We start from the raw sequence: 26,824 nt of genomic DNA, 5'->3' as shown, positions 1-26,824 counted from the left end.
ATTCAAATGTGTCATCACAAAAGTCATCTCCTTTTGGGTAAAGCTATTGAATTTTCATAATTCCAAACTAATTTTAGTTACTGCACCTACTTTAAAAGTCAGATTTAGAAGAGGCAAAATTTGATATTTCAAAGTGGGGCAGTGACAATAGTTCCCTTCTTAAATCTCAGTGGAAAACATACTTATGATCTGTCTTGAAGAAAAACATCATTAAATCTTAAACCTACACTTGAAAGATAATAACTCGTAACATCTCAATGAACTCTCCACAGCTGGAATAACAAGTTACGAAATACAACCACCATCACAGCTGAGAAAGGATGTGAGAGCTGGTTCTGAATTACAATCACCAGCTCACAGTACTCAACTGACAGTCTCCTCCCCTCCCAGAGCAGAGACCAGGTCCTCAGCAGGACTCTCAAATTAATTTACAGGATTAAAAATGAACTTTTCCTCAAAGGTCCAATGGATCAAAGTCAAAGTGTCTCAAGTAATTTTCTTCTCATTACAGTTTAAAGAGTTAAGCTTGTATTTTATTTATTCATTCGTTCATTCATTCATTCATTCTTCATTCATTCATTCATTCATGATAGACACAGAGAGAGAGATAGAGACACAGGCCGAGGGAGAAGCAGGCTCCATGCAGGGAGCCCGATGTGGGACTTGATTCCGGGTCTCCAGGATCATGCCCTGGGCCGAAGACAGGCACTTAAACCACTGAGCCATTCAGGCTGCCCAAGTTAAGCTTGTATTTAAGCAAAACCAGCATAAGTAAAAAATTAAAGGAAAACTTAAGTACCACTTCTAGATAGTCTTAAACACAAAAAAACAAAACAAACCAAAAGCTCAAAAACTTTTGGCAGAAAGTATCTTCTTTCCTGCAACCACTTGGAAGAAATGAGAGTAACACACGGTTACATGATTACAAAATTTCAATTACTTGGAACCCATTTACCCAGATTTTTCAATCATTTGTCTTTTACTTATTTGTATTTTTGTACCAGTGATATTTCTGCAATCTGAAATATAATTTGACTCCTCTAAGTCCCATATTTCTTGATAATAGCCTCAAAAATTTAATACAGAATTTTAAGTGTGGTTCTGTGAAGAATAGCATAGTAAGAACATTTTCTAAAATGTAAGCTTTAACTTTTTAAATTAAGAGATGGGAGAAAGCCTAAATATATGAAGAAAAAAAGAAAAATTCATTGTGCTTATATAGCCCACACATATATCTGGCTAGGCATACCATGCATATCTTTACTATATTTCAAGATGGAAGAGTAGTCACAAACCCTGTGCAAAATCGATTAGATAACCCTAACTCCGCTCTCCATTTCTGTGAGTGATACTTTACTGTAAAAGTCTACAGCAGGGGTTAAGAGCAGAGGTGGCTCATTTGCCAGGAAACATTTGATTATTCTTCAAGTCATGGAGTAAGATTCTGTAGGCAGCTGACCAGGAGGAGGGACATGGAAGGGTTGTCTTCACCACGTTTTCCTCCACTCCTGGCTCAGGTGGATCCCACCTGGGCTGGGAGATGGGAGCCTGAGTCAGGTCTACAGAAGCTATGGCTGCGGTTGAAGTATCTGCTAGAAGCTGGTTCTGACTTTAGGTTTTCAAAACACGGGAGGCATTTTCAAGAATGTGGGGAGGAAAACATTTCAGAAGAGCTGTAACTCAACTATGGATGGGGTAAAGGGTAAGAACCACAAAAAATGCCAAATGTGGTCAGGGTTTTATAAAAGACCCAGATGCTGGAGTCATTCCTATTTTGCTTTTACTTTAAAAAGGCACTGGGGTGCAGGGGAAGGCATGAGGATTGTACAAGGGAATGGAATTTTCAGTGGTCTTGGTTAGCAAGTTTTTGTTTTAGTCGTTAGGCAAATGTTTATTATGGTAAATTCTGTTTCAAAGTTGGATACAAGTTTATTCTTGAAAATCTGCCTTTATTAGGAAGGTAATGAGACTGTGAAGAAGACATCATAATCAGGATGTTTATTTTGGTAAATATGCTGTGTGTGTTTTCTTTTTATTTTTTATATGGGGTGGCAGAGTGAAGATGAAAAAATTTAAAAAGCATATCTGACATGCCATATCTCTGGCAGAGGCTTTTAAAGGCCAATGTTGGCTTTGTGAAGTGGGTTTTGTTGTTGTTTGTTTGTTTTTAACACTTTTTAGATTCTAAATCTATTAGGGTTCTTTGCAGCTGGGAAAAATGTTGTAATGAGAGAAACCAGTTGTCTTCTTCTAGAGCTACACTGTGGGAGTAGATGGAGGGAGAACCTTTCCTACCTTGAAGACAGATGCTATCACAAAAACAGATTCACAGTCTAGATGTACTTCAACTCCAGAATTCAGTTTCTCTTTTAGCTCTCTGCAGGATTTCACATTGGCCGATTGTCTGAAGATCCCTTTTGTGAGGGGTCCTTTTTGATTAAGAAAGAAAAGCATATCCTATAAGGAAGCAAAGGAAAAAACCAAAGTGGCACTTCACCCATACAAGCAGGGGAACACATACTCACCCTCTCTGACTGCCAGAGGTTAGGGCGTCCCTGGGAAAACACGGAAGGAGGGGCTACTAGAAGTTCTAAGCCAGTTTATGTTCTGGTGTCTCTAAATCTCTCTCCCCTTCTCATTTTTCCTAAATTCAACATCTAAACATTTCATTTAATGAAACTGTCTTTTGTTCAATGAACAGCCACTATAAAATCAACTTTCTCTGACTGCTTCAAACTCCCTGCAAACTTGTCTCCCTTCTTCCATTACTCCTCTTTTCCTATTATTCTCTTATTCAGACTCTTTCCCCCAAATATGGAAATACTCTTGCTGGACTCATTCTTCACTTGGCTCGTTTTTTTTTTTTTTTTTTTTTTTTATATATATGACTCCATACCTCATTCTACTTTCTGTATTTTTACTCCATTCTTTTAAAATCAGGCTAAAAAAAAAATCACCTCTTCAGGAAGCTTTCTCCACTCTACTGCATTGTGATCAATCTTTCATTTTGCTTTCTTTCTAGCAAAGAAATGTCCTCTGCTTGTGGTGTTTGGAAGAAGAATGGGTGTTGGAGACAAGCAACTCACGGCATCTGAAACCTAGTAATGGCGCATATTTACTCTGTGCATTTCTGGTAAACTGAAGCTTTTTAAGTTTGTAAAGTAGGGGGAAACCCGGGTGGCTCAGTGGTTTAACGCTGCCTTCAGCCCAGGGCCTGATCCTGGACACCCGGGATCGAGTCCCACGTCGGGCTCCCTGCATGGAGCCTGCTTCTCCCTCTGCCTCTCTCTCTGTCTCTCATGAATAAATAAACAAAATCTTTAAAAAAAAAAAAAAGGTTGTAATGTAGGGATAATGATAATGATAATAAATGCTCAATCTGCTGTGCAGGGTGGGCAATAAAGGGGCAAGGCTCACGTGTGGCATGTATAAGTGCATGATACAGGATAAAGAACTGTACATCTAGTACGGTGCTTGTAGAATACGGGACACTCAATAAATGTCACTTGCCAGTGATTATTTAATATATCAAAGAGACAGTACAAACTCAGTGGTTTCATCTGGCTCATTCTATTCATGAAAGGTAACTAAATGCTGGAGGATATACATGTGTAAACACTTGAAATGTAAGTAAGACACACATTGGATTTTTAAAAAGTAAAAGAATGAGTAGTTTCTGCTTCTAAAGTGTTTAAAGGAGGCTTCGAGAACAATGCAGAGTTTCAGAAAGGCCATGTGAGAAATGTGAAAGATCAAAGGACTCTGGTGTAGACTCTGCCTACAGAGTAAACTCTAATTTATCTGAGCAGGCTGATATGGCTTCTTCCCGAAACCACCAGCCCTACACCATCTCTCCCCATTATGTTTCCCTTAGGATTCTGCAATAGCCTAATCAGATTTTTATTCCCTGAAGTAATAATAATATTCTCAGCCAAAGCTGAAACCGTGTTCTATAATTGTTCCATTTAAGAACAGATTTCCCTCCCAGGGTTCTCCTTTCCCATTGCTGTCACAGGCCAAAATGAGACTCACCAAGACATGTTTGGGCAGATTGTCATTTTCACAAATATTTGGCAGAGAGACTCCAAAGAGCTGTCCCGGCATAGGAGATGTTGGTGACACAGGCAAGTTATCCAGGTGAGTGCTAGAACCCCGCCAGAAAGCCCAATTTATGATAGATCTTCTCCTCTTAAATGTCTTCTGGCCTGAATCTAAGGAAGAAGTGAGATTATTAGGAAAACTATTTTAATTCACTTCGTCTTATTTTTACAATTTTCAATTTATATAATGTTCGTTACTATGGCTGAAAAAGAAAAATGCTTATAGATGTCCTTTGTTACTGACAATTCAAACTAGGAAGTTTCACTGTAATATTTTATAAATTAAGGAAAAAAAATCAAATGTTTGGGTTATTCTCCATCCCAGTTTTGGAACATCACTGGTTGGTTTATTTGATTTTTGGCACTGAATTTTCAAAGGCAAAGAAAAGGCTCTCTTTACTGAACTGTAACAGCTTAAAGCAAAAGATGTTTCATACTAACACCTATATTATCCCATTTTAAAATGAGAGTAGGCATACAAAGAAGTTGAAGATTAAATCAGACCACAATTAAATGGTGAGGAAAGGAAGGGTGGAGGGAGAAGGAAAGGAGAAAGGGAAGAGGAGGATGAGGAGGAGGAAGGAAAAAACCCAAGAGTTGTCTTAAGATGTTCTCTAGAAACAAATAATGCTTTATTAACTTGATGTACCTCTCTACTGCTAAAAACAAAGGCAGGAAGCTAATGTTCTACATTCCCCTCCTCCTTTCTTTCCAACTGCAAAGACCTTTTTTAGGTATCTTTTTAGTTCCTAACTTTAAAAAGCATATTCAAGGCAGCATGGATGGGTGCAAATGTGAGTGAGACTCGTCCTTGCCATGATGAACTTTACAATCTAATGGGAGAACAGGTCTGGTGGTGATGGGAAAAGAAGCAAGTGTATTAATAAATAAAATATCATAAGGGAAGGGCAGAGCACCAAAGGCATTCAGAAGAATGGTAAAGCACATCTACCCACACTAAGAGGGAGGGAGTAATCCTGGAGGCATTTGCATTTGATTTGGATTCTGAATGAACAAAATTTCAACAGAGCACCTGGCATCGTGGTTCACACCTTGTAATTACTCAATAAATCATTCTCAGGCAGTAAGTGAACTGAAGAGAGATTCAGATGGAAAGGGACAGCGTGAACAAAATAGGCAGAAAAAGGTCGACAGTGAATCATGATTTTGTGAGATCACACTGCTAAAAGCATTTTTTGTCATCTGTAGCTAATTTTAACATGAAAGTTGATGGATTTGCACAGGATTTGATTCTTAAAAAAGACAGCTCTATGTTTCCTTGGACCTGTCCACTGACGTCCCCCAGTTCCAAGAACATACATACAGAAAACAAACTCTAGACGAAATGTAAAAATACAAAAGCCTAAAGGCACCAAAGAGTAAAGAGAAGAAGGTGGGTACAGGAGGTAAAAGGTTCGGTACTTGCAAGGGGGAATGGCATGGTATAGGGCAAGTGTCCCATTTTTACAGTTTCCTGTTCTTACAGCTTTTAGCCTGAGGGTGGGCTCCAGGGTGGTAGGGCCACTAAAATCTGGAGGAACCTGCACTCTCGCTGTCTTGAAGAACTACAGAAGGGACACAGATACACCCACAGCAGCTAAAAAGAATGTGTGTGGCATCCCAGAAAGGAAAAAAAAATGAATAGTGGGAGCCCCAAATATCGTGTATAAATTTTGCCCGAATCTCTGGCTGGCCCAGCAGGCACACACAACATGTGAGATTGATTCAAAATGGCTTGAGATTAAGACCAACAGAATGGAGATTTGAGGCTGTGGTGCCTTCAGGTGCCCACATAAGATCTGCCACTATTTTCTCCAGTGAGAGCACATACGAATAGTCATCAAACTCTGTCGTGTGGCCCTGAGAGCCAAGCCAGCACAGGTGATGTTCAGCTGGTGAACACTCCCTAACAACGGGATGCTGAAGAGGTTATCTTTTCAGAGTGGGAATGGCCACACATGTCAAATGCTAATTTCAAATAAGAGTTTTATATAAATGTTTTATATTGTTTAGCTCTAATGTCCCTTAGCATTTTATTTCCTCAGAATAGCCAACTTAAAACAAATACTACAAAAACCAAGTTGTGAGGAGACAGTCAAATAAGTAACATCTAATCAAATGGCCTTCAGACCTTCATCCACCTTTAGCTTCCTTAGAGTACAGTAAGTGCATCATCAGTTCCTTACTTCTTGGTGTAAAAGTCTGCAGCTCTGGAGTCAGGAGCCCAGTTAGACTCCTGGTTCAGATATTTATTTGGGCAAGTTACTTAATGCCAATTTTAAAGACATTATAAGAATATGATCTATACCTTAAAGACTTATTAAGAGGATTAAGTAGGATAATGTACATTAAAATACTACTTTGCAAGGGTATGGGTCACAGCAGTCTTCATTAAAACTGCCAAGACACCAATCTCCTCTCCACAGTGTGTGTCCTCAAATCCATTCTCCATTTAGTGAAACACTCTTGGGAATTGTGTGGACAGAAAGGAATACCAGACTCTGCTTAATTAAAGCACTTCCTGCCCTGACATTCCCAAACTTAACCATTTTAAAAAACAGAGAAGGAAACAAAACCCATTCTTAAACCCAGAAGGGAGGTTCCTGTGTTTACCAATGTCAATCTGCAAATGTTTATTTAATACGTATGTTAAGCAGCTGTGCTCAGTCTAGTTTCCTTACATTTAACCTGGTTTCTTTATTTCTAAAACTATCAGATTTATTTGACTTTTTAGCTTTCAAACACTCCTTAGGAAAAATGCTTCATCATAAAGTTATATACCCAGCTATCCTATGAGTGTTGACAGAGGATAAAGTAGAAAATGGAGTCCTGTACTTCATTATAAATACTTTCAGCTGCAGCCATGCCTTTTGTTATGGACAAAATTCAAGTTTAGAGTTCATGTTCACTCTGGGACCAAGAGAAAAAAAATTTCATTAAAGTTTATTTTCTTGCAGAGCTTGCAATGCATAGCTCGTACTTTCTAAATGTCAAAGGTTGATGAAAAAACATGCTATTGTTTTTATAAAAACATAAAAAATATAAGGGATATGTAATTGTAGAGCAAACTAAATTTTTATAAATCAAACTTTACTAAACAATCCTGGAAAGATTCAAGTTAGTGTTTCTTCATGCTTAAATTAGGGATCTGAATACTAAGAGTTACAATTCTCAAAAGTTTGTGCTTATCAATTATTATGGAAAAAATAATTTAAAAAACCTAATTAGAAATTCTAGAAAGATGGAACTTAGCATCAGGAGAATACAAATCAAAACCACAATGAGATACTACCTCACACCAGCCAGAATGCCTAAAATTAACAAGTCAGGAAACAACAAATGTTGGTAAGGATGTGGAGAAAGGGGAACCCTCTTGCACTGCTGTTGGGAATGCAAGCTGATACAGCCACTATGGAAAACTGTGGAGGTTCCTCAAAAGGCTAAAAATAGAGGTACCCAGCACTGCACTATAGTTATTTATCCCAAAGACACAAATGTAGTGATCTGAAGGGGCACCTGTACCCCAATGTTTATACAGCAATGTCCACAACAGCCAAACTGTGGAAGGAGCTGAGATGTCCATCGACAGATGAATGGATAAAGAAGATGTGGTATATATATACAATGGAAGATTACTTGGCAATCAGAAAGGATGAATACCTACCATTTATGTTAACATAGATGAACTGGAGGGTATTGTGCTGGGCAAAGTCAGTCAGTCAGGGAAAGACAATGATCATATGGTTTCACTCACAGGAGGAAAATACAAAACAATGCAGAGGACCATATGGGAAGGGAGGGAAAAATCAATGGGAAGCAATCAGGACAAACCATGAGTAACTCTTAATCAAAGGAAACAAACTGAGGGTCCTTAGAGGGGAAGGGGGTAATTGGATGGAGGGCACTGGGTGTTATAGGCAATTGATGATTAACTGAACTCTACATCTGAATCTAATGATGTACTATATATTGGCTAACTGATTTTAAACTAAAAAAAAAAAAAATTCTAGCAGGATGGAAACGTAGGAAGATCCTGAACTCACTTCCTTTCATGGATGCACCTAGTCTACAGCTAGATATGGAAATACTTCCTCTAAAAACCCCTAAAAACTGGTGGAGCAACACCTTCATACTGGGCAAGTGAGAAGGAAACCACATCAAAGTGGGTAGGAAGAGCTGAGACACAATCTTACCATAAGGTCCACCCCTGACATGGTGATCTGCGATTGGGAGGAAATTCAAAACCTTAAGCTCCTCCATGAGGAGAGAATAGTTTTTTTTTTTACTCCACATTAGATAACTCAACTTCTAAGTCTGGCTGGCACCTGAGAAATGAGTCCCCAAACATATGGTTTTGAAGGCCACCAGGGCTTACACCCATGATGCCCACAGTGTTGTGCCAAACTGAGGAACGGTTCTTGAAAGGCCCATATGCAGATTCTCTGTCCCCACAGCCCAGTGCAGAGGCAGCTCTTTGAAAAGCACCCAGACTTTATGTAAAAGAGCCTCATTTCCTAGTTTTAAAGCATTGGTTTGAGGGGTATGGACTGGGATCCTCTCTGAGGATGGAAGCTTCCTGCTCTCCCTCTGCCTTGTTGATGCTAGGTACATCTCTCTCTCTCATCTCTCTCTGTCTCTCTCTCTCACACACACACACAAATCCCCTTCTAGCAAGTACTGTCTTTATGCTCCAGCTGATGGGTGCCATATTCTATGCTTTCCCTCTGCCTAACTAATGCTGGCATGTGTCATATTTTCCCTTCTTTTTAAATTTTTCTTTTAATTTCCCTTTCCTTTTTAAAATTCTTTTCTTATTTTTCCTTTTCCTCTCCACCCCCTCCTTTTTGGGTAGGTGCCATCTTTGCAGCTTTGCACTCTCCCCCTGCCTTGCTCTAGCCAGTGGACACCATCTGCTCTCCCTCTGCTTGCTCAATGATTGTCTGGCACTGGAGACCACAGGAACTTGCATTTCTGGGTTCCATGAAGCTGTAATAGTCAGAGATAGTTCCTGGCAGATTACCACACCTAGGGCACTCTGCAGACAGCAGACTGAAACACACCCCCATTCTTTCTGTGAAAGAGGCCTACTTGCCAGTCTTGGGGCTAGCTTCAGATATGACATATATCTAGAGGCTTTGAAGGTATTCTCAGGGAATATAGGATGGGAGACACCATCTTTGCCCTTCCCCTCTACTTCCCTATAGGTCACCAGTATCTCCCAGAAAGAAGCTTATTCATTCATCTGGAGCCCTGACCTTTGCCACTACTGCCTAGGGGACATCTCCAGATGGATTAGCTCTAGGAACCAGCAGGGTATATACTTGTGGTCCCACAAGACTGCATATATTTTCATTCTTTAAAAGCTGCTGCCTGGGAGTCTGGCTTCCAATCAGCTTACATCTAGTGCTGAAGGAGATTCCCCCCCACCCCCGCCCCCTTTGGAACACTGACTGCTCTCGGCATAGCCTCAATTACTGGGAGCCATTAACAATAAAATGGGCTGCTTGGACAATCACAGAGGTTGGGAAGACAACCAAGAGCCAGAGCAGGGGTAAATGTTAAGGTTCATCTCCTATACAAGGCCAACCCTTCAAGACTGGGAGAGGTAACTATTTCATTTAATGTATAGAAAGTTGTACAGAGAGTTAAGCAAAATGAAGAAACACAGGAATATTTTAAAAACAAAAGAAAACATAAAATCAAAAAAAAAAAACCCTTAATGAAATAGAAATAAGTAATGATTAAGAGTTCAAAGTAATGGCCATTAAGAAGCTCACTTAATTCAGGAGAAGAATGTATAAATACAGAACTTCAACAAAGAGAAAATACAAGAAAGTTCTAAGTGGAAATCACAGAGCTGAAGAGTACAGAAACTGAACTAAAAAACACAGTAGAAGGGTTCAATAGCAGACTAAAGGAAGTAGAAGAAAGGATCAGTGAACCTGAAAACTGGGCAGAGGAACTCACCTGATCTGAGCAGCAGAAAGAAACAGGGATGAAGAAAGAGAAAAGACAGCTAAAGGGACTTATGGGACAAATATGAAGCAGACTAACATTTGCATTTTAGGATTCCCAAAAGGAAAAGAAAGAGAGAAAGGGGCAGAAAACTTATGTGAAGAAATAAGGCTGAAAACTTCCCTTAAGCTGTGGAAAGAAAGAGACATCTAGATCCAGGAATTCCTGAGAGTTCCAGATAAGATGAATCCAAAAAGACCCATACCAAGACACATTAAACTTAAAATGCTAAAAGTTAAAGACTAGAAAGAATCTTAAAAGCATCAAGAGAGCGGGATGCCTAGGTGGCTCTGCAGTTGAGGGTCTGCTTTCAGCTCAGGGCATGATCCTGGAGTCCAGGGATCGAGTCCCACATTGGGCTCCCTGCATGGAGCACTTCTCCCTCTGCCTATATCTCCACCTCTCTCTCTCTCTCTGTGTCTCTCATGAATAAATAAATAAAATCTTAAAAAAAAGCATGAAGAGAAAAGCCACTTGTTACATACAAGGGAATCTCCATAAGACTATTTGATCTTTTAGTAAAACTCTGCAGCCTAGAAGGAGTAACATGATATTTGAAGTGCTGAAGGAAAAAAATTTCCAAAGGAGAATATGCTACATAGCAAAGTTATCATTCAGAATTAAAGAAGAAATAAAGTTTCCAGGAAAGCAAGAGCTAAAGGAGTTTATCATTACTAAACCAGCCTTACAAGAAATGTTAAAGGGACTTCTTTAAGATGAATAAAAGAGCACTAATTAGTGATAACTAATTAGTAACATAGAAAAATATAACTCTCAATGGTAATGGTAAACATATAATAAGATAATGGATTGATCACTTATAAAGTTAGTATAAAGGTTAAAAGACAAAAGTAGTAAAAATTAATACGATAATTAGTTAAGGGTTACACTTGGTGAAAATTTGATGTAAAATGTGACATCAAAAATGTGAAATACAGCAGGGGTAGAATAAAAATGGGGAGCTTCAGAAAGTGTCCAAACTTAGTATCAATTTTTTTTTCTTAGTATCAATTTAAAGTAGGAATGTTATAAATTTGTTATGTGTATGCCTCATGGTAACCATCAAACAAAAACCCAGAGAAGATACACAAAAGATAAATGAGAAATTAATCAAAGCATACCACTAAAAAAAATCATCAAACTACAAAGGAAGAGAACCTGAAAAGAAGGAACAGAGGAACTATAAAACTGCCAGAAAAAAAGAACAAAATGGCAATAAGCACATACCTATGAGTAATTACTTTAAATATAAATGGACTAAAAACTCGAATTAGAATGGAAAACATAATGTGGCTGAATGGACCAACAAAAACTTCATGACTCATCCATATGCTACCTCTGAGAGACTGACTTCAGATTTAAGGACATACATAGACTGAAAATGAAGAGACAGAAAAAGATATTCCATGCAAATGGGAAACCAAAAGACAGCTGGAGAAGCTATACTTATAACACACTGGACAAAACAGACTGTAAAGCAGAGTTTGTAATAAGAGGCAAAAAGAAGCTATACTTATATCACACTGGACAAAATAGACTGTAAAGCAGAGTCTGTAATAAGAGGCAAAGAAGGGCATCACACATAATGATAAAGAGGTCAATCCACAAAAGGATATAATGTTTGTAGATATTTATACATCCAAAATAGGAGTACATAAATATATAAAGCAAATACTAACAGACATAAAGGAATCAAATAGATGACAATATAATAATAGTAGAGGATTGTGATACTGCACTTTTATCAATGGATAGATCATCCAGACCAAAAAAAATCAATAAGGAAATACTGGCCTTAAATGACATGGTAGACTAGATGGACTTACCATACATACAGTGCGTGCACTCCACCCAAACAGAACAGAATATACATTCTTCTCAAATGCAAATGGAAAAATTCTCCAGGAGAGATCATATATTAGGCCACAAAAGTAGTTTTAACAAATTTAAGAAGGTGAAGTCATATCAAGTATGTTTTCTGACTATAATGGTTTGAAACTAGAAATTCATTACAAAAAGAAAACTGGAAAATATGTGGAGATTATTCATGAGCTACTGAAAAGCTCATGGGCCAAAAAAATTAAATCAAAATAAAAAATACCTTGACAAGGAATGGGGGCAAGATGGCAGAAGAGTAGGGTCCCCAAATCACCTGTCCCACCAAATTACCTAGATAACCTTCAAATCATCCTGAAAATCTACGAATTCGGCCTGAGATTTAAAGAGAGAACAACTGGAATGCTACAGTGAGAAGAGTTCGTGCTTCTATCAAGGTAGGAAGACGGGGAAAAAGAAATAAAGAAATAAAAGGCATCCAAGGGGGAGGGGCCACACGAGGAGCTGGGCTGAGGCCGGGGCGAGTGTCCCCAGGACAGGAGAGCCCCGTCCCGGAGAAGCAGGAGCTGCACCAACCTTTCCAGGCTGAAAGGGGCTTGCAGGGAGTTAGAGCAGGACCCCAGGAGGGCGGGGATGCCCTCGGGCTCCCTGGGACACTACAGACACCTGCGCCCCGGGAGAGTGCGCCACACCCCGCGGCCGAGCTCCCTAAAAGACTGCAGCACGCACGGCTGGACCTGGAGCAGCTCGGAGGGGCTCGGGCAGAGGAAGAGTCTCCGCGGAGGGGGCTGCGGGGCGGGAACGGGAATCCAACAGTGGAGCACAGGGCGCCGGACACAGCCCAGGATTCGGTCTCCCCCCCGGGACAGGCAGAGGCTGGGAGGGCCCAGGACCACAAGGACCCTCCTGCCCTGAGCTGAGCAGATCAGCAGCCCCGCCCGGAGCCTCCAGGCCCTGCAGATGGAGAGCTCCAGAGTTACTGCGGGAGCTGACTCCAGGGCTCCAGAGCTGGCCCCGCCACTGTGGTTGTTCCTCCTGGGGCCTCACGGGGTAAACAACCCCCACTAAACCCTGCACCAGGCAGGGGCAGAGCAGCTCCCCCAAGTGCTAACACCTGAAAATCAGCACAACAGGCCCCTCCCCCAGAAGACCAGCTAGACGGACAAGTTCCAGGGGAGTCAAGGGACTTAAAGTATACAGAATCAGAAGATACTCCCCCGTGTGTTATTTTTTTCTTTTTGATTTCTGATTGCTTCCCCCACCCCCTTTTTTTACCTTTCTTTCTTTTTCTTTCTCTTTTTCTTCTCTTTTTCCTTTTTTTCTTCCTTTTTTCTTTTTCTCTTTTCTTTCCTTCTCTCTCTTTTTCTCCTTTTCCCAATACAACTTGTTTTTGGCCACTCTGCACCGAGCAAAATGACTAGAAGGAAAACCTCACCTCAAAAGAAAGAATCAGAAACAGTCCTCTCTCCCACAGAGTTACAAAATCTGGATTACAATTCAATGTCAGAAAGCCAATTCAGAAGCACTATTATACAGCTACTGGTGGCTCTAGAAAAAAGCATAAAGGACTCAAGAGACTTCATGACTGCAGAATTTAGATCCAATCAGGCAGAAATTAAAAATCAATTGAATGAGATGCAATCCAAACTAGAAGTCCTAACAACGAGGGTTAACGAGGTGGAAGAACGAGTGAGTGACATAGAAGACAAGTTGATGGCAAAGAGGGAAACTGAGGAAAAAAGAGACAGACAATTAAAAGACCATGAAGACAGATTAAGGGAAATAAACGACGGCCTGAGGAAGAAAAACCTACATTTAATTGGGGTTCCCGAGGGCGCCGAAAGGGCCAGAGGGCCAGAATATGTATTTGAACAAATTCTAGCTGAAAACTTTCCTAATCTGGGAAGGGAAACAGGCATTCAGGTCCAGGAAATAGAGAGATCCCCCCCTAAAATCAATAAAAACCGTTCAACACCTCGACATTTAATAGTGAAGCTTGCAAATTCCAAAGATAAAGAGAAGATCCTTAAAGCAGCAAGAGACAAGAAATCCCTGACTTTTATGGGGAGGAGTATTAGGGTAACAGCAGACCTCTCCACAGAGACCTGGCAGGCCAGAAGAGCTGGCAGGATATATTCAGGGTCCTAAATGAGAAGAACATGCAACCAAGAATACTTTATCCAGCAAGGCTCTCATTCAAAATGGAAGGAGAGATAAAGAGCTTCCAAGACAGGCAGGAACTGAAAGAATATGTGACCTCCAAACCAGCTCTGCAAGAAATTTTAAGGGGGACTCTTAAAATTCCCCTTTAAGAAGAAGTTCAGTGAAACAATCCACAAAAACAAGGACTGAATAGATATCATGATGACACTAAACTCGTATCTGTCAATAGTAACTCTGAACGTGAACGGGCTTAATGACCCCATCAAAAGGGCACAGGGTTTCAGACTGGATAAAAAAGCAGGACCCATCTATTTGCTGTCTACAAGAGACTTATTTTAGACAGAAGGACACCTACAATCTGAAAATAAAAGGTTGGAGAACCATTTACCATTCAAATGGTCCTCAAAAGAAAGCAGGGGTAGCCATCCTTATATCAGATAAACTAAAATTTACCCCGAAGACTGTAGTGAGAGATGAAGAGGGACACTATATCATACATAAAAGATCTATCCAACAAGAGGACTTAACAATCCTCAATATATATGCCCCGAGTGTGGAAGCTGCCAAATATTTAAACCAATTAATAACCAAAGTGAAGAAATACTTAGATAATAATACACTTATACTTGGTGACTTCAATCTAGCTCTTTCTACCCTCGATAGGTCTTCTAAGCACAACATCTCCAAAGAAATGAGAGCTTGAAATGATACACTGGACGAGATGGATTTCACAGAAATCTACAGAACTTTACATCCAAACTCAACTGAATACACATTCTTCTCAAGTGCACATGGAGCTTTCTCCAGAATAGACCACATATTGGGTCACAAATCGGATCTGAACCGATACCAAAAGATTGGGATCGTCCCCTGCATATTCTCAGACCATAATGCCTTGAAATTAGAACTAAATCACAACAAGAAGTTTGGAAGGACCTCAAACATGTGGAGGTTAAGGACCATCCTGCTAAAAGATAAAAGGGTCAACCAGGAAATTAAGGAAGAATTAAAAAGATTCATGGAAACTAATGAGAATGAAGATACAACCGTTCAAAATCTTTGGGATGCAGCAAAAGCAGTCCTAAGGGGGAAATACATCGCAATACAAGCATCCATTCAAATACTGGAAATAACTCAAATACAAAAGCTAACCTTACACATAAAGGAGCTAGAGAAAAAACAGCAGATGGACCCTACGCCCAGCAGAAGAAGAGAGTTAATTAAAATTCGAGCAGAACTCAACGAAATCGAGACCAGAAGAACTGTGGAACAGATCAACAGAACCAGGAGTTGGTTCTTTGAAAGAATTAAGATAGATAAACCATTAGCCAACCTTATTAAAAAGAAGAGAGAGAAGACTCAAATTAATAAAATCATGAATGAGAAAGGAGAGATCACTACCACCACCAAGGAAATACAAACGATTTTAAAAACATATTATGAACAGCTATACGCCAATAAATTAGGCAATCTAGAAGAAATGGACGCATTCCTGGAAAGCCACAAACTACCAAAACTGGAACAGGAAGAAATAGAAAACCTGAACAGGCCAATAACCAGGGAGGAAATTGAAGCAGTCATCAAAAACCTCCCAAGACACAAGAGTCCAGGGCCAGATGGCTTCCCAGGGGAATTTTATCAAACGTTTAAAGAAGAAACCATACCTATTCTCCTAAAGCTGTTTGGAAAGATAGAAAGAAATGGAGTACTTCCAAATTCATTCTATGAGGCCAGCATCACCTTAATTCCAAAACCAAAGATCCCACCATAAAGGAGAATTACAGACCAATATCCCTGATGAACATGGATGCAAAAATTCTCAACAAGATAGTAGCCAATAGGATCCAAAAGCACATTAAGAAAATTATTCACCATGACCAAGTAGGATTTATCCCCGGGACACAAGGCTGGTTCAACACTCGTAAAACAATCAATGTGATCAATCATATCAGCAAGAGAAAAACCAAGAACCATATGATCCTCTCATTAGATGCAGAGAAAGCATTTGACAGAATACAGCATCCATTTCTGATCAAAACTCTTCAGAGTGTAGGGATAGAGGGAACTTTCCTTGAAATCTTAAAAACCATCTACGAAAAGCCCACAGCAAATATCATTCTCAATGGGGAAGCACTGGGAGCCTTTCCCCTAAGATCAGGAACAAGACAGGGATGTCCACTCTCACCACTGCTATTCAACATAGTACCGGAAGTCCTAGCCTCAGCAATCAGACAACAAAAAGATATTAAAGGCATTCAAATTGGCAAAGAAGAAGTCAAACTCTCCCTCTTTGCCGATGACATGATACTCTGCATAGAAAACCCAAAAGCCTCCACCCCAAGATTGCTAGAACTCATACAGCAATTTGGTAGCATGGCAGGATACAAAATCAATGCCTAGAAATCAATGGCATTTCTATACACTAACAATGAGACTGAAGAAAGAGAAATTAAGGAGTCAAACCCACTTACAATTGCACCCAAAAGCATAAGATACCTAGGAATAAACCTAACCATAGAGGTAAAGGATCTATACCCTAAAAACTATAGAACACTTCTGAAAGAAATTGAGGAAGACACAAAGATATGGACAAATATTCCATGCTCATGGATTGGCAGAATTAATATTGTGAAAATGTCAATGTTACCCAGGATAATTTACACGTTTAATGCAATCCCTATCAAAATACCATGGACTTTCTTCAGAGAGTTAGAACAAATTATTTTAAGATTTGTGTGGAATCAGAAAAGACCCTGAATAGCCAGGGGAATTTTAAAAAAGAAAACCATAGCTGGGGGCAACACAATGCCAGATTTCAGATTGTACTACAAAGCTGTGGTCATCAAGACAGTGTGGTACTGGCACAAAAACAGACACATAGATCAATGGAACAGAATAGAGAACCCAGAAGTGGACCCTGAACTTTATGGGCAACTAATATTCGATAAAGGAGGAAAGACTATCCATTGGAAGAAAGACAGTCTCTTCAATAAATGGTGCTGGGAAAATTGGACATCCACATGCAGAAGAATGAAACTAGACCACTCTCTTTCACCATACACAAAGATAAACTCAAAATGGATGAAAGATCTAAATGTGAGACAAGATTCCATCAAAATCCTAGAGGAGAACACAGGCAACACCCTTTTTGAACTCGGCCTCAGTAACTTCTTGCAAGATACATCCATGAAGGCAAAAGAAACAAAAGCAAAAATGAACTATTGGGACTTCATCAAGATAAGAAGCTTTTGCACAGCAAAGGATACAGTCAACAAAACTCAAAGACAACCTACAGAATGGGAGAAGATATTTGCAAATGACCTATCAGATAAAGGGCTAGTTTCCAAGATCTATAAAGAACTTATTAAAGTCAACACCAAAGAAACAAACAATCCAATCATGAAATGGGCAAAAGACATGAAGAGAAATCTCACAGAGGAAGACATCGACATGGCCAACATGCACATGAGAAAATGCTCTGCATCACTTGCCATCAGGGAAATACAAATCAAAACCACAATGAGATACCACCTCACACCAGTTAGAATGGGGAAAATTAACAAGGCAGGAAACAACAAATGTTGGAGAGGATGTGGAGTAAAGGGAACCCTCTTACACTGTTGGTGGGAATGTGAACTGGTGCAGCCACTCTGGAAAACTGTGTGGAGGTTCCTCAAAGAGTTAAAAATAGACCTGCCCTATGCCCCAGCAATTGCACTGTTGGGGATTTACCCCAAAGATTCAGATGCAATGAAACGCTGGGACACCTGCACTCCGATGTTTCTAGCAGCAATGTCCACAATAGCCAAACTGTGGAAGGACCCTCAGTGTCCATCGAAAGATGAAGGGATAAAGAAGATGTGGTCTATGTATACAATGGAATATTACTCAGGCATTAGAAACGACAAATACCCACCATTTGCTTCAACGTGGATGGAACTGGAGGGTATTATGCTGAGTGAAGTAAGTCAATTGGCGAAGGATAAACAGTGTATGTTCTCATTCATTTGGGGAATATAAATAATAGTGAAAGGGAATATAAGGGAAGGGAGAAGAAATGTGTGGGAAATATCAGAAAGGGAGACAGAACATAAAGACTCCTAACTCTGGGAATCGAACTAAGGGTAGTGGAAGGGGAGGAGGGCGGGGGGTGGGGGTCAGTGGGTGACGGGCACTGAGGGGGACACTTGATGGGATGAGCACTGGGTGTTATTGTGTATGTTGGTAAATTGAACACGAATAAAAAATTAATTTATTAAAAAAATACCTTGACACAAATAAAAATGTAAATACCACATACTAAATCTTAAGGGACACAGCAAAAGCAGTTAATTGTAATAGGAAAAGTTCATATAAATAAATGCCCATCCCAAGAAATGAGAAAAATCTGAAATAAACCACCTAAATTTACATTTCAAGGAACTAGAAAAAGAATAAACAAAGCCCAAAGTTAGTAGAAGGAAGGAAATTGCAAAGATTAGAGCAGCAATAAATGAAACAGAGACTAAAGTAATAAGTGATAAATCAATGAAAACAAGAGCTGCTTCTTTGAAAAGATAAAGAAAATTGTCAAATCTTTAGCTAGCTCACTGAGAAAAAGAAGGCTCAAATAAAATCAGAAAGGAAAGAGGAGACAATACAGGTGATACTACAGAAATATAAAAGATAGTAAGAGACTACTATGAATAATTATACACCAACAAATTGGACAATGTAGGAGAAATGAATAAATTCCTAGAAATATACAACCTTACAAACCTGAAAAATGGAAGAAGTAGAAAATCTAAACAGACCAATTACTCATAAGGAAATTGAATCAGTAAAGTCCTCTCTACAAACAAAACACCAGGACCAAATGGCTTAACCTGGGGAATTCTACCAAATAGGCAAAGAGGATTAATACAAATCCTTCTCAAACTCTTCCACAAAATAGAAGAAGGAACACTGTGAAATTCATTTTAAAAGGCCAGCACTGCCCTGATACCAAAACCAAAGACAGAGGAAAGGAAATTACGGGCCAATATCCCTAATGAACACAGATGCAAAAGTCTCAAGAATCTATTAGCAAACCAAATTCAGCAATACATTAGAAGGATCATCTGCCAGGTTCAATTTATTCTGGGGATGAAAGGATGGTTCAACACTGGCAAATCAATCAATGTGGTGCAACACATTACCAAAGTAAAGGATAAAAATCATACAATCATTTCAATAGACACAGGAAAAGCATTTGACTATGAGCATGGCTGCTCAATACAGCAAACTACAGTGACATATTTATATCTGGATGGTGTTTTGGGTGGCTTGTATATCCTGATACTGTAAAATTTTAATTTTTCATTACCTGTCATGTCTAGTGTTGAGCTTTTAAGGCACAGAGAGAGCTGTGTGGATGACTTTATTATTATAATAAATAACAGGATCCCTGGGTGGTGCAGCGGTTTAGTGCCTGCCTTTGGCCCAGGGCGTGATCCTGGAGACCCGAGATCGAATCCCACATCGGGCTCCTGGTGCATGGAGCCTGCTTCTCCCTCTGCCTATGTCTCTGCCTCTCTCTCTTTCTCTCTCTGTGACTATCATAAATAAATAAAAAAAAGAAATATAATAAATAGCAAAGTATTGTGCTAATCATGCAATGATGTAACAGTTGTGGTAGAAGAACACAATATATGTTGATATTATACCAGGAACTCATCACAATATTCCCAACTTGGAAAAAGTAAGGATTATAAGAATTCAGAATATTTTTTAAAAAGATTTTTATTCATTTATTTGAAAGAAAGAGACAATACAAGCAGGGGATAGAGGCACAGGGAGAAGCAGAGTCCCCACTGAGCAGGAGCCCAATGTAAGACTTGACCCTGGACCCCAGGATCATGACCTGAGCTGAAGGCAGACAGTTAGCCCACTGAGCCACCCAGGTGCCCCAAGAATTCATAATATTTAAAATGAAATATTTCAGCACTGTAGAATTTCTTCCCCAAAATAAAAACAAAAAACAAAAAATGAGGTTCCAACAAAAGTCAGTCTCTGAGTAGCTCATTGTTAGTAATAGAAGGAAAACTATTTACCAACAGGGAGCTACTTAAATTTTCTGTGTTTGCAGTAGATGAAGATGTGTACAGAGAAACTAGACTTAAGACTATTAGCCTTATGGTGAGAACAGCTCCTTGAATAGTTGACATTCCCAGCAATAAGAAACTAAAAAACAGGACAAATTATTTCGGGCCACTATCCTTTGTTCTTGAATAGTTGGCAGATGCTACCAATACTGCTCAGTTGTTTATTCAAGAAGTCAGTGCTTTGTTTGAAGTGACTGAGTTATTAGCCTTGAATAGTCTTGCATGGGACAACCATAGGTGAGAATATTTTCAAAGAATTTAAGAAATTAAGAATACTTCACTACAACCTAAAGTGCAATCTGCTTTGGTGGTAAAAGTGTGTGGAGCAGAAAAAGATGTAATTTGACAAATTTACAAAGCTCATGAAAATGCAGTGTTTACTGCCTATAATGGTTGTTCATTATGTTATTCATCAGTAGTATTGTGTGGGAAATATACGCATCTATCATGTGTTACTGCATCAGCAGTGTCAACAGTAAACTTCATCCACTGGGCTTACCTACTGCCATTTCTGTGAATTTCTGTGAGTAGCCTGCATGCTATTACATGGCATCTGAATGGCTTAGTAGGGATAAAGCTGTACAGTGATTTTTGAACTTATAGCTGAGACTGAAATTTTTATGAATGAGAAAAATTTTCCTAGTGGTGAATGGCTTTGGAAATTAGTTTTTATTGAAAATTTGATGATGTTTCTTAATGAATTTAACCTAAATTACAAGGCAAAAAATGCTTACATATAAAACCTTTGAAAGTTTCATTTTGAGACAAGTGACATTTAATCACAACTGACAACGTTGAGCTGTTTTTACACTTCTCATGCTGTGAAAAGTTAAAAGAACCAAGATCTCCATTCTTAAATTTGTAGCAGATATATTTTCTGAGCTCAGAGTATAGTTCCAGGGGTATTTAACCCTCAATGCAAGTACAAAGGAAATTTCCATATTTCAAGATCCTTTAAATGTGTAATCAAGGAGCTTCTAATTTTCAAAAGTAAGTGATTAATGCGCAATGACGTGCTAAAAGGCAAATATCAAAAGAATAACAAATTCGACAAATGTCTCAGAAGAGGGGAATATGCTCAATTAAAATTATATGCTTTTAGAATGAAATCTGTATTTGGCACTACCTATCTATGTGAAAAGATATTTTCAAAGATGATAAAACATATAAAATCTTATTACAGATCAGAACATTTTGCATTCAATTATTAACTTAGTACTCCAATTAAGCAATATGTTATTCCCCCAGAAGAATTTAATTCATCTTATTACTAGACCTGTATTACATGAAATTATACTCAATTACTATATATTAAACATCATCAATAAAAAAAATGAGTGGAAACTTGTTTTCTCTTTTGTCATATAAGTACCTACATAATTTACTTGATTTTGTGTTTTGACATGCAAAGTTTACCATCTGACCCTTTACAGAAAAAGTCTGCTGATCCCTGATTTAAATTAGTGGTTTCCAAAACAGCTATTCATCAAAATCTTATGTGTTAAAATAACACAGAACTGGTTCACCTGTAATAGGTGATTCTGATGCCCAGCTATGTTGGCACCACTGGTCTGTGATTACTCCATCCCTGATACTATTTACTATGAATCACCTTATAGTTGCGACCACTACTATCCTAACTTCCAAGAGGGAGAATCAGGATTAATAAACAGAGAGTGCAAGTCATTGGCAAAATTGGGTAAAACCCTTAGGATTTCTGACTCCCAGTTATTGGTCAAATTACTTAAAATTGAAAAGGGACACAGAGAAATAGTTTTAAAAACTGAATATAAAGGGAGAAGAGTAAGATACTCTCCTCAGCTTAGTTATAAAGGCAACATTCCGTTTATATCTTTAAAGAATAACAGCATACCTATTAATAAATAAATTCATTTGACAAATATTTATTGAGTACTTACTTATATATGCCAACCACTGTTCCAGGTGCTGGGAATATAGTGGTGAACAAGACATACCAAAGTACCTGCCTTCACAGAGCCCACATATTAGTGGATGCAAAACTATAATGTGTCTATCATACCCCTACAGAATGGCCCAAAGATGTGAGGAAACAGGCTTGGAGTCCCCAGGACTCAGTCTGCCATCCTAAGAGAGAAGGTGACTGGTGCATGTACAGCTTCTATAGCTGTGTTACAATCCTGAGTGGAGGACTTCAGTGAACTATGAAGTCTGAGGCTAGGTTATCACCACTGAGTGACAGGTGGGAGTGTGCCTGCGTGGAGGAATGCAGATGAAAAGAGCTGCCATGTTCATCGGATCCCCCAGCAGGTTCGAACTGACAAAGGTTGCAACATCAGTTTTCTGCTACCCCACTCACATTTAAGCCTGTATGACACGTTTTATTCTGTTCCCTACTCAATCTCACTTTCAGACTGAGGGCTTAAAGTTCAAATTTGGGTTAGGGTAAATAATGGTCCTCTTACTGTTGAGTATCATTTTTATCATTCTAGAATCTTTATTATGGGGTGGGAACAAGCAATGGCTAGATTCATAGGGAATTTAGATTAGATTAGTAGACCAAGGAGACATTTCTGTGGAAATATCTTAGTTTTCACACACTTATCCATACAAGACCCATCACAGTCTCCTGACACCCATCATCCACAGGCTGGGGAACACATAGTGTGACAACGTGTTACAGTACAGAAAGGGCCTTTGACGGGTCTGTAGTATGGCACAGGGCCTTGGACACTGCGGTGAGCATAAGGCTAAAGGGGAAAGAATAGTGAAGAGGCAAGGAATGGACGGTGCTGCTACTTGCTGCTGATTCCAAGTCCATCACACCTACTGCTGATTTATAAAATTATCCATATTTTCCTTCAAAACACATAGGAAGTTAAAAAGAAAAAATATCTCAACGGGCTAGAAGTTTGGGCCTTTGCCTTTGTACTAACTTTGTTTTTAAGAATAAAAACTTTTGCTAAACAAAGTCTCCACAAAGGAAGAGAAGCAACTTACCACTTAGTTGCTGGGCTGCAGCCAGGCGGCTGGGCTTCAGGATGAACTGACACTGTGCCTCCCGAGGCAGCTGCTCCGTGAGGAGGGACTCCTGAAGGCTGGACGGTGCACTGGAGCCTTTTGACCCCTGTGTCAGGACCATCGTGTCTCGAAGATGGCTCATTTTAATTCCATAGGGATATTCGTGCCCTACACAGAGAAAAATCTCAATGTAGACTTTAGGCTGACAGGCACCATGAGCATGTGTGCTATCTACTAGAATGCACTGCAATTTGCGGCTGGGACTTCTGGAATAAAGAATCCTTTTGTCAACTGAATGATCACTATGCATGCTCTTAGACTTGGAGACTACTGCATAATGCAGGTGGCCCTATCAAAGTAGTTTTAAGCAGGTGGTGGGAAGAGGGCAGAAAAAAGCAAAAAGCAAAAAACAACTTTAGAGAGTATCTTCTTTGGAGTGCACAGATTAGTTTGTGAGCTGCAGGATGCTGATTTTTACTATGTTTGCATCCAAGACTATTTAAAGGTATTTGAGTTCTCCTTTGACACTAACTGTATCTGTAAATCTTCAGCAAATCCTTGACATCTCTCAGCCTTAAATTCACGGTTTAAGATATTTACCCTACTTATCACACAGTGATAAGGATCAAATAAGTAAACTTTAATGGTTAGTATTATCTAAATAGTAAGGGCAAAGAACTATGTATTTTGAGCATCACTATTACTGCTATAATTCAACACAAGACATGTGTCTGAAAAAGATATTTCATTACTTCTTATCAGTTATATAATCAGAGTTACTCCAGAGCATCAGGACTAGTTTGTTTGATTTATGCTTCCCTCCCACTGTTGCCCTCTGAGGGTGTGTTCACAGGCAATAATCAGAAGGAAGACTGCAGGGCATTAGAAACACAGAAACAGGATTCAAAAAGGAATCTGCGAACTACAAAAACTAAACTCTGGACATTTAACTGCAACAAGACTTTTTGCTCTTTAGTTTTTTCAGTGATTGCATTTTCTTAACTTACAGCTTCAAGTACCACTGTGCTGTAGATTTGCCTTTTTAAATATAGAGAATAAGTTCTCTTCTTTTTTTTAAAATAAGTTCTCTTCTATTCCTAATTTAACACTGAATCTAACTCTGAACTCTTCCTTTTCCTTTCCATCTAGCATAAGTATACAATATCAATGTTCCAATAATATCGAGGATTACAGCTGCTTCCAGGGATTAAGGGCCAAAAAAAAAAATAGCCAGCAGCTAAACTACAATTGAAGTTTCCAAGGCACACTGAAATATACAGTGGAGAATTTTTGCTAAATCATGTTATTTTCTTTTTTCAGTGAGAATTAACAGTGAAGTTTGAAGCTGTTTTAAGCTCAAAAGCTACCACCTAAAGAATTTTAATTATTTTATGAAAACAATTATTTAAGTATTTGCTTTTATTTTATTTTTTTAAACATTTTATTTATTTATTCACGAGAGACACACAGAGAGAGAGACAGAGACACAGGCAGAGGGAGAAGCAGGTTCCCTGCAGGGAGCCAAATGCAGGACCCGACCCTAGGGCCCCTGGGATCACTTCCTGAGCCAAAGGCAGACCCTAGGACCCCTGGGATCACTCCCTGAGCCAAAGGCAGACGTTCAACCACTGAGACATCCAGGTGCCCCTGAGCATTTGATTTTAATCACAACTTGGTTGCTCACTTGGTTTTCACAAAAATGACAACTTAAAAAAGAAACCAGAAATGCAGTGAATTTTGGCCTCCAACATGTGCATGACATATATAAAATATATATTTTAAGTCTGAGTATATATATTTTATGAAAAGTTTGGTTTTTGATTACTCAGATCCCTTGAAACATCCTGAATTACACAGTAGTGATCTCTCATGTAAATGAAAGGATTACATGAGATATCACATATAGTATGCTTTTCACAGTACATGGCTGATAGTGAGCATTTAAAAATTGTTAGCAGAAATCATCATCTTCATTTTTATTACTATCATCATCTCAAGATCTACTACAGATACTGTCCCTTATTTTAATTGCTATATTTCTATTAACCACATGGAGTGACCTTACTGATCAAGAAGTATTTTTTAGCTGAACGATTTAAACAAGGTGAGATGCAATCTATTTAACCAATAATTCCTTAAAACAAATTCTGGGAAATCTGTCTAGAGAAATAGCAGTTTTGAAGTGATAACTGGTAAGTCAGTGAATATTTTTAAGGACTCTAAATGGGTTAATCTCATTTTCATTCTGATGCCTTGGGCAGGTTTTGAATATGCATTAATCAATTAAGAGGTATGACGGGATTATAGATAATCTTACAGAGGCAATGTAATATGAAGAAAAGGGAACAGGAAATTCAAGACTTGAATGTGAAAAATAAATATGCAGGGAAAAGGAATACCAGTACATATTGTTTTTTTATAGAAAAAAAATTTAAAAAGGTTTGCAAAATACCTCTGTTTTTAAGGTAAAAGAGCAAAAAGGGAAATTTACATTTCTCTTCCCAACTAACTCTACCATTAGTTGCTTGAGTGAAGAGACAGTTATTTGCCTAGCACTTAGGAAATGGTTGATAGGTATGTATCGAATGAATAAATAAATACGAGATTTAATATTTGATGGTACTTACATTTAGGACCACATGACCAATTCTCTGAGACATTTAGTCATAATTAAAATACAACTCCATCTTAGATTTTTGAAGAAACTTACCAATAAGTGGGTATGGTGCCTCTTCTTTGCCAGAATTGACCCATAATTGGTAATCTCTCTCAGACCCCTTGGGGATAAAAGAAGTAATAATAAATAATAATAATAATAATAATAATAATAATAATAATAATAATTCTTTCATGTTTGGTAATTGACTAAGAACACTTTTTAAAATTTTTTGCATTATTATGTTTTGTTAAAAAGTAGGACAATATAAACACTATTCAGGTTCATGGGGGTGGATATGGTTTTTAAAGATGGCAATGCTGATTGCTACAACCTATCTTCCCTTGTCTCATCCTTAGCAGAGGACTCAGGAGTCCTGCTCTTTTTCCCTAGTGATGACAGGGGATCCACAGACTGCAATGGAAACAGGCCCTCATGATGACAGGTAGCCCACAGAACATAAAATTATAAGCCTCTTTACAAAACAGAAAGAATGTCCTGGTTTTCTATAAGGTTAATCTCTTCTTTAGAATCCTGACTTCTGCTATATCTCTGGACTTCTCAGAGAATACTGGACTTAATCTCCAACAGGCCCCTGCAAAGACACCTTGTTATCCAGAAAGCCAAAACACTGCTGTGTCTGATGAAAAAGTAAAATCTCAAAGGCTAATTACTTATGCAGCTATTTCTGGGCAGAAAAGAAAATGACCAAGAGGCTCTGAGGAGATAGGTAGCTGGCATCTACACTGATTTTATTTTGGGCAAGTCCAGTCCTGGGGACAGAAGGGACAAGAATTCAGTCTAGAGAATATGCCCACTCATAGAAAACAATGAGATTGTTCACCAGCAGAATTACAGCCCAGCAATACTAAAAATTTCACTTCAAAGAAGTAATACTAAATTATGTAGACTTTGCTGCATCATCTAGGAGA

General features: G+C 38.8%; 1 protein-coding gene across 5 annotated transcripts in view; it reads right to left on the bottom strand.

Annotated features, from left to right (window-relative positions):
- Window positions 1-26,824, bottom strand: part of ARHGAP20 (Rho GTPase activating protein 20) — a 140,337-nt gene that overhangs the window by 10,859 nt on the left and 102,654 nt on the right. For all 5 annotated transcript variants that reach the window (XM_025465590.3, XM_025465595.3, XM_025465591.3 and 2 more), the window contains 4 exons: window positions 25,947-26,013; window positions 23,216-23,404; window positions 4,033-4,211; window positions 2,296-2,457 (listed from right to left, as the gene is read on the bottom strand). In XM_025465590.3, coding sequence (XP_025321375.1) covers window positions 2,296-2,457; window positions 4,033-4,211; window positions 23,216-23,404; window positions 25,947-26,013 — 597 coding nt within the window. The remainder of the gene's footprint in view (window positions 1-2,295; window positions 2,458-4,032; window positions 4,212-23,215; window positions 23,405-25,946; window positions 26,014-26,824) is intronic.

The sequence above is a fragment of the Canis lupus genome, chromosome 5 (assembly GCF_003254725.2).
Source record: "Canis lupus dingo isolate Sandy chromosome 5, ASM325472v2, whole genome shotgun sequence".
In the NCBI taxonomy this organism is placed as follows: domain Eukaryota; kingdom Metazoa; phylum Chordata; class Mammalia; order Carnivora; family Canidae; genus Canis; species Canis lupus.
Note: the sequence above shows the minus strand (reverse complement) of the source record. Positions and strands in the feature narration are given on the sequence as shown.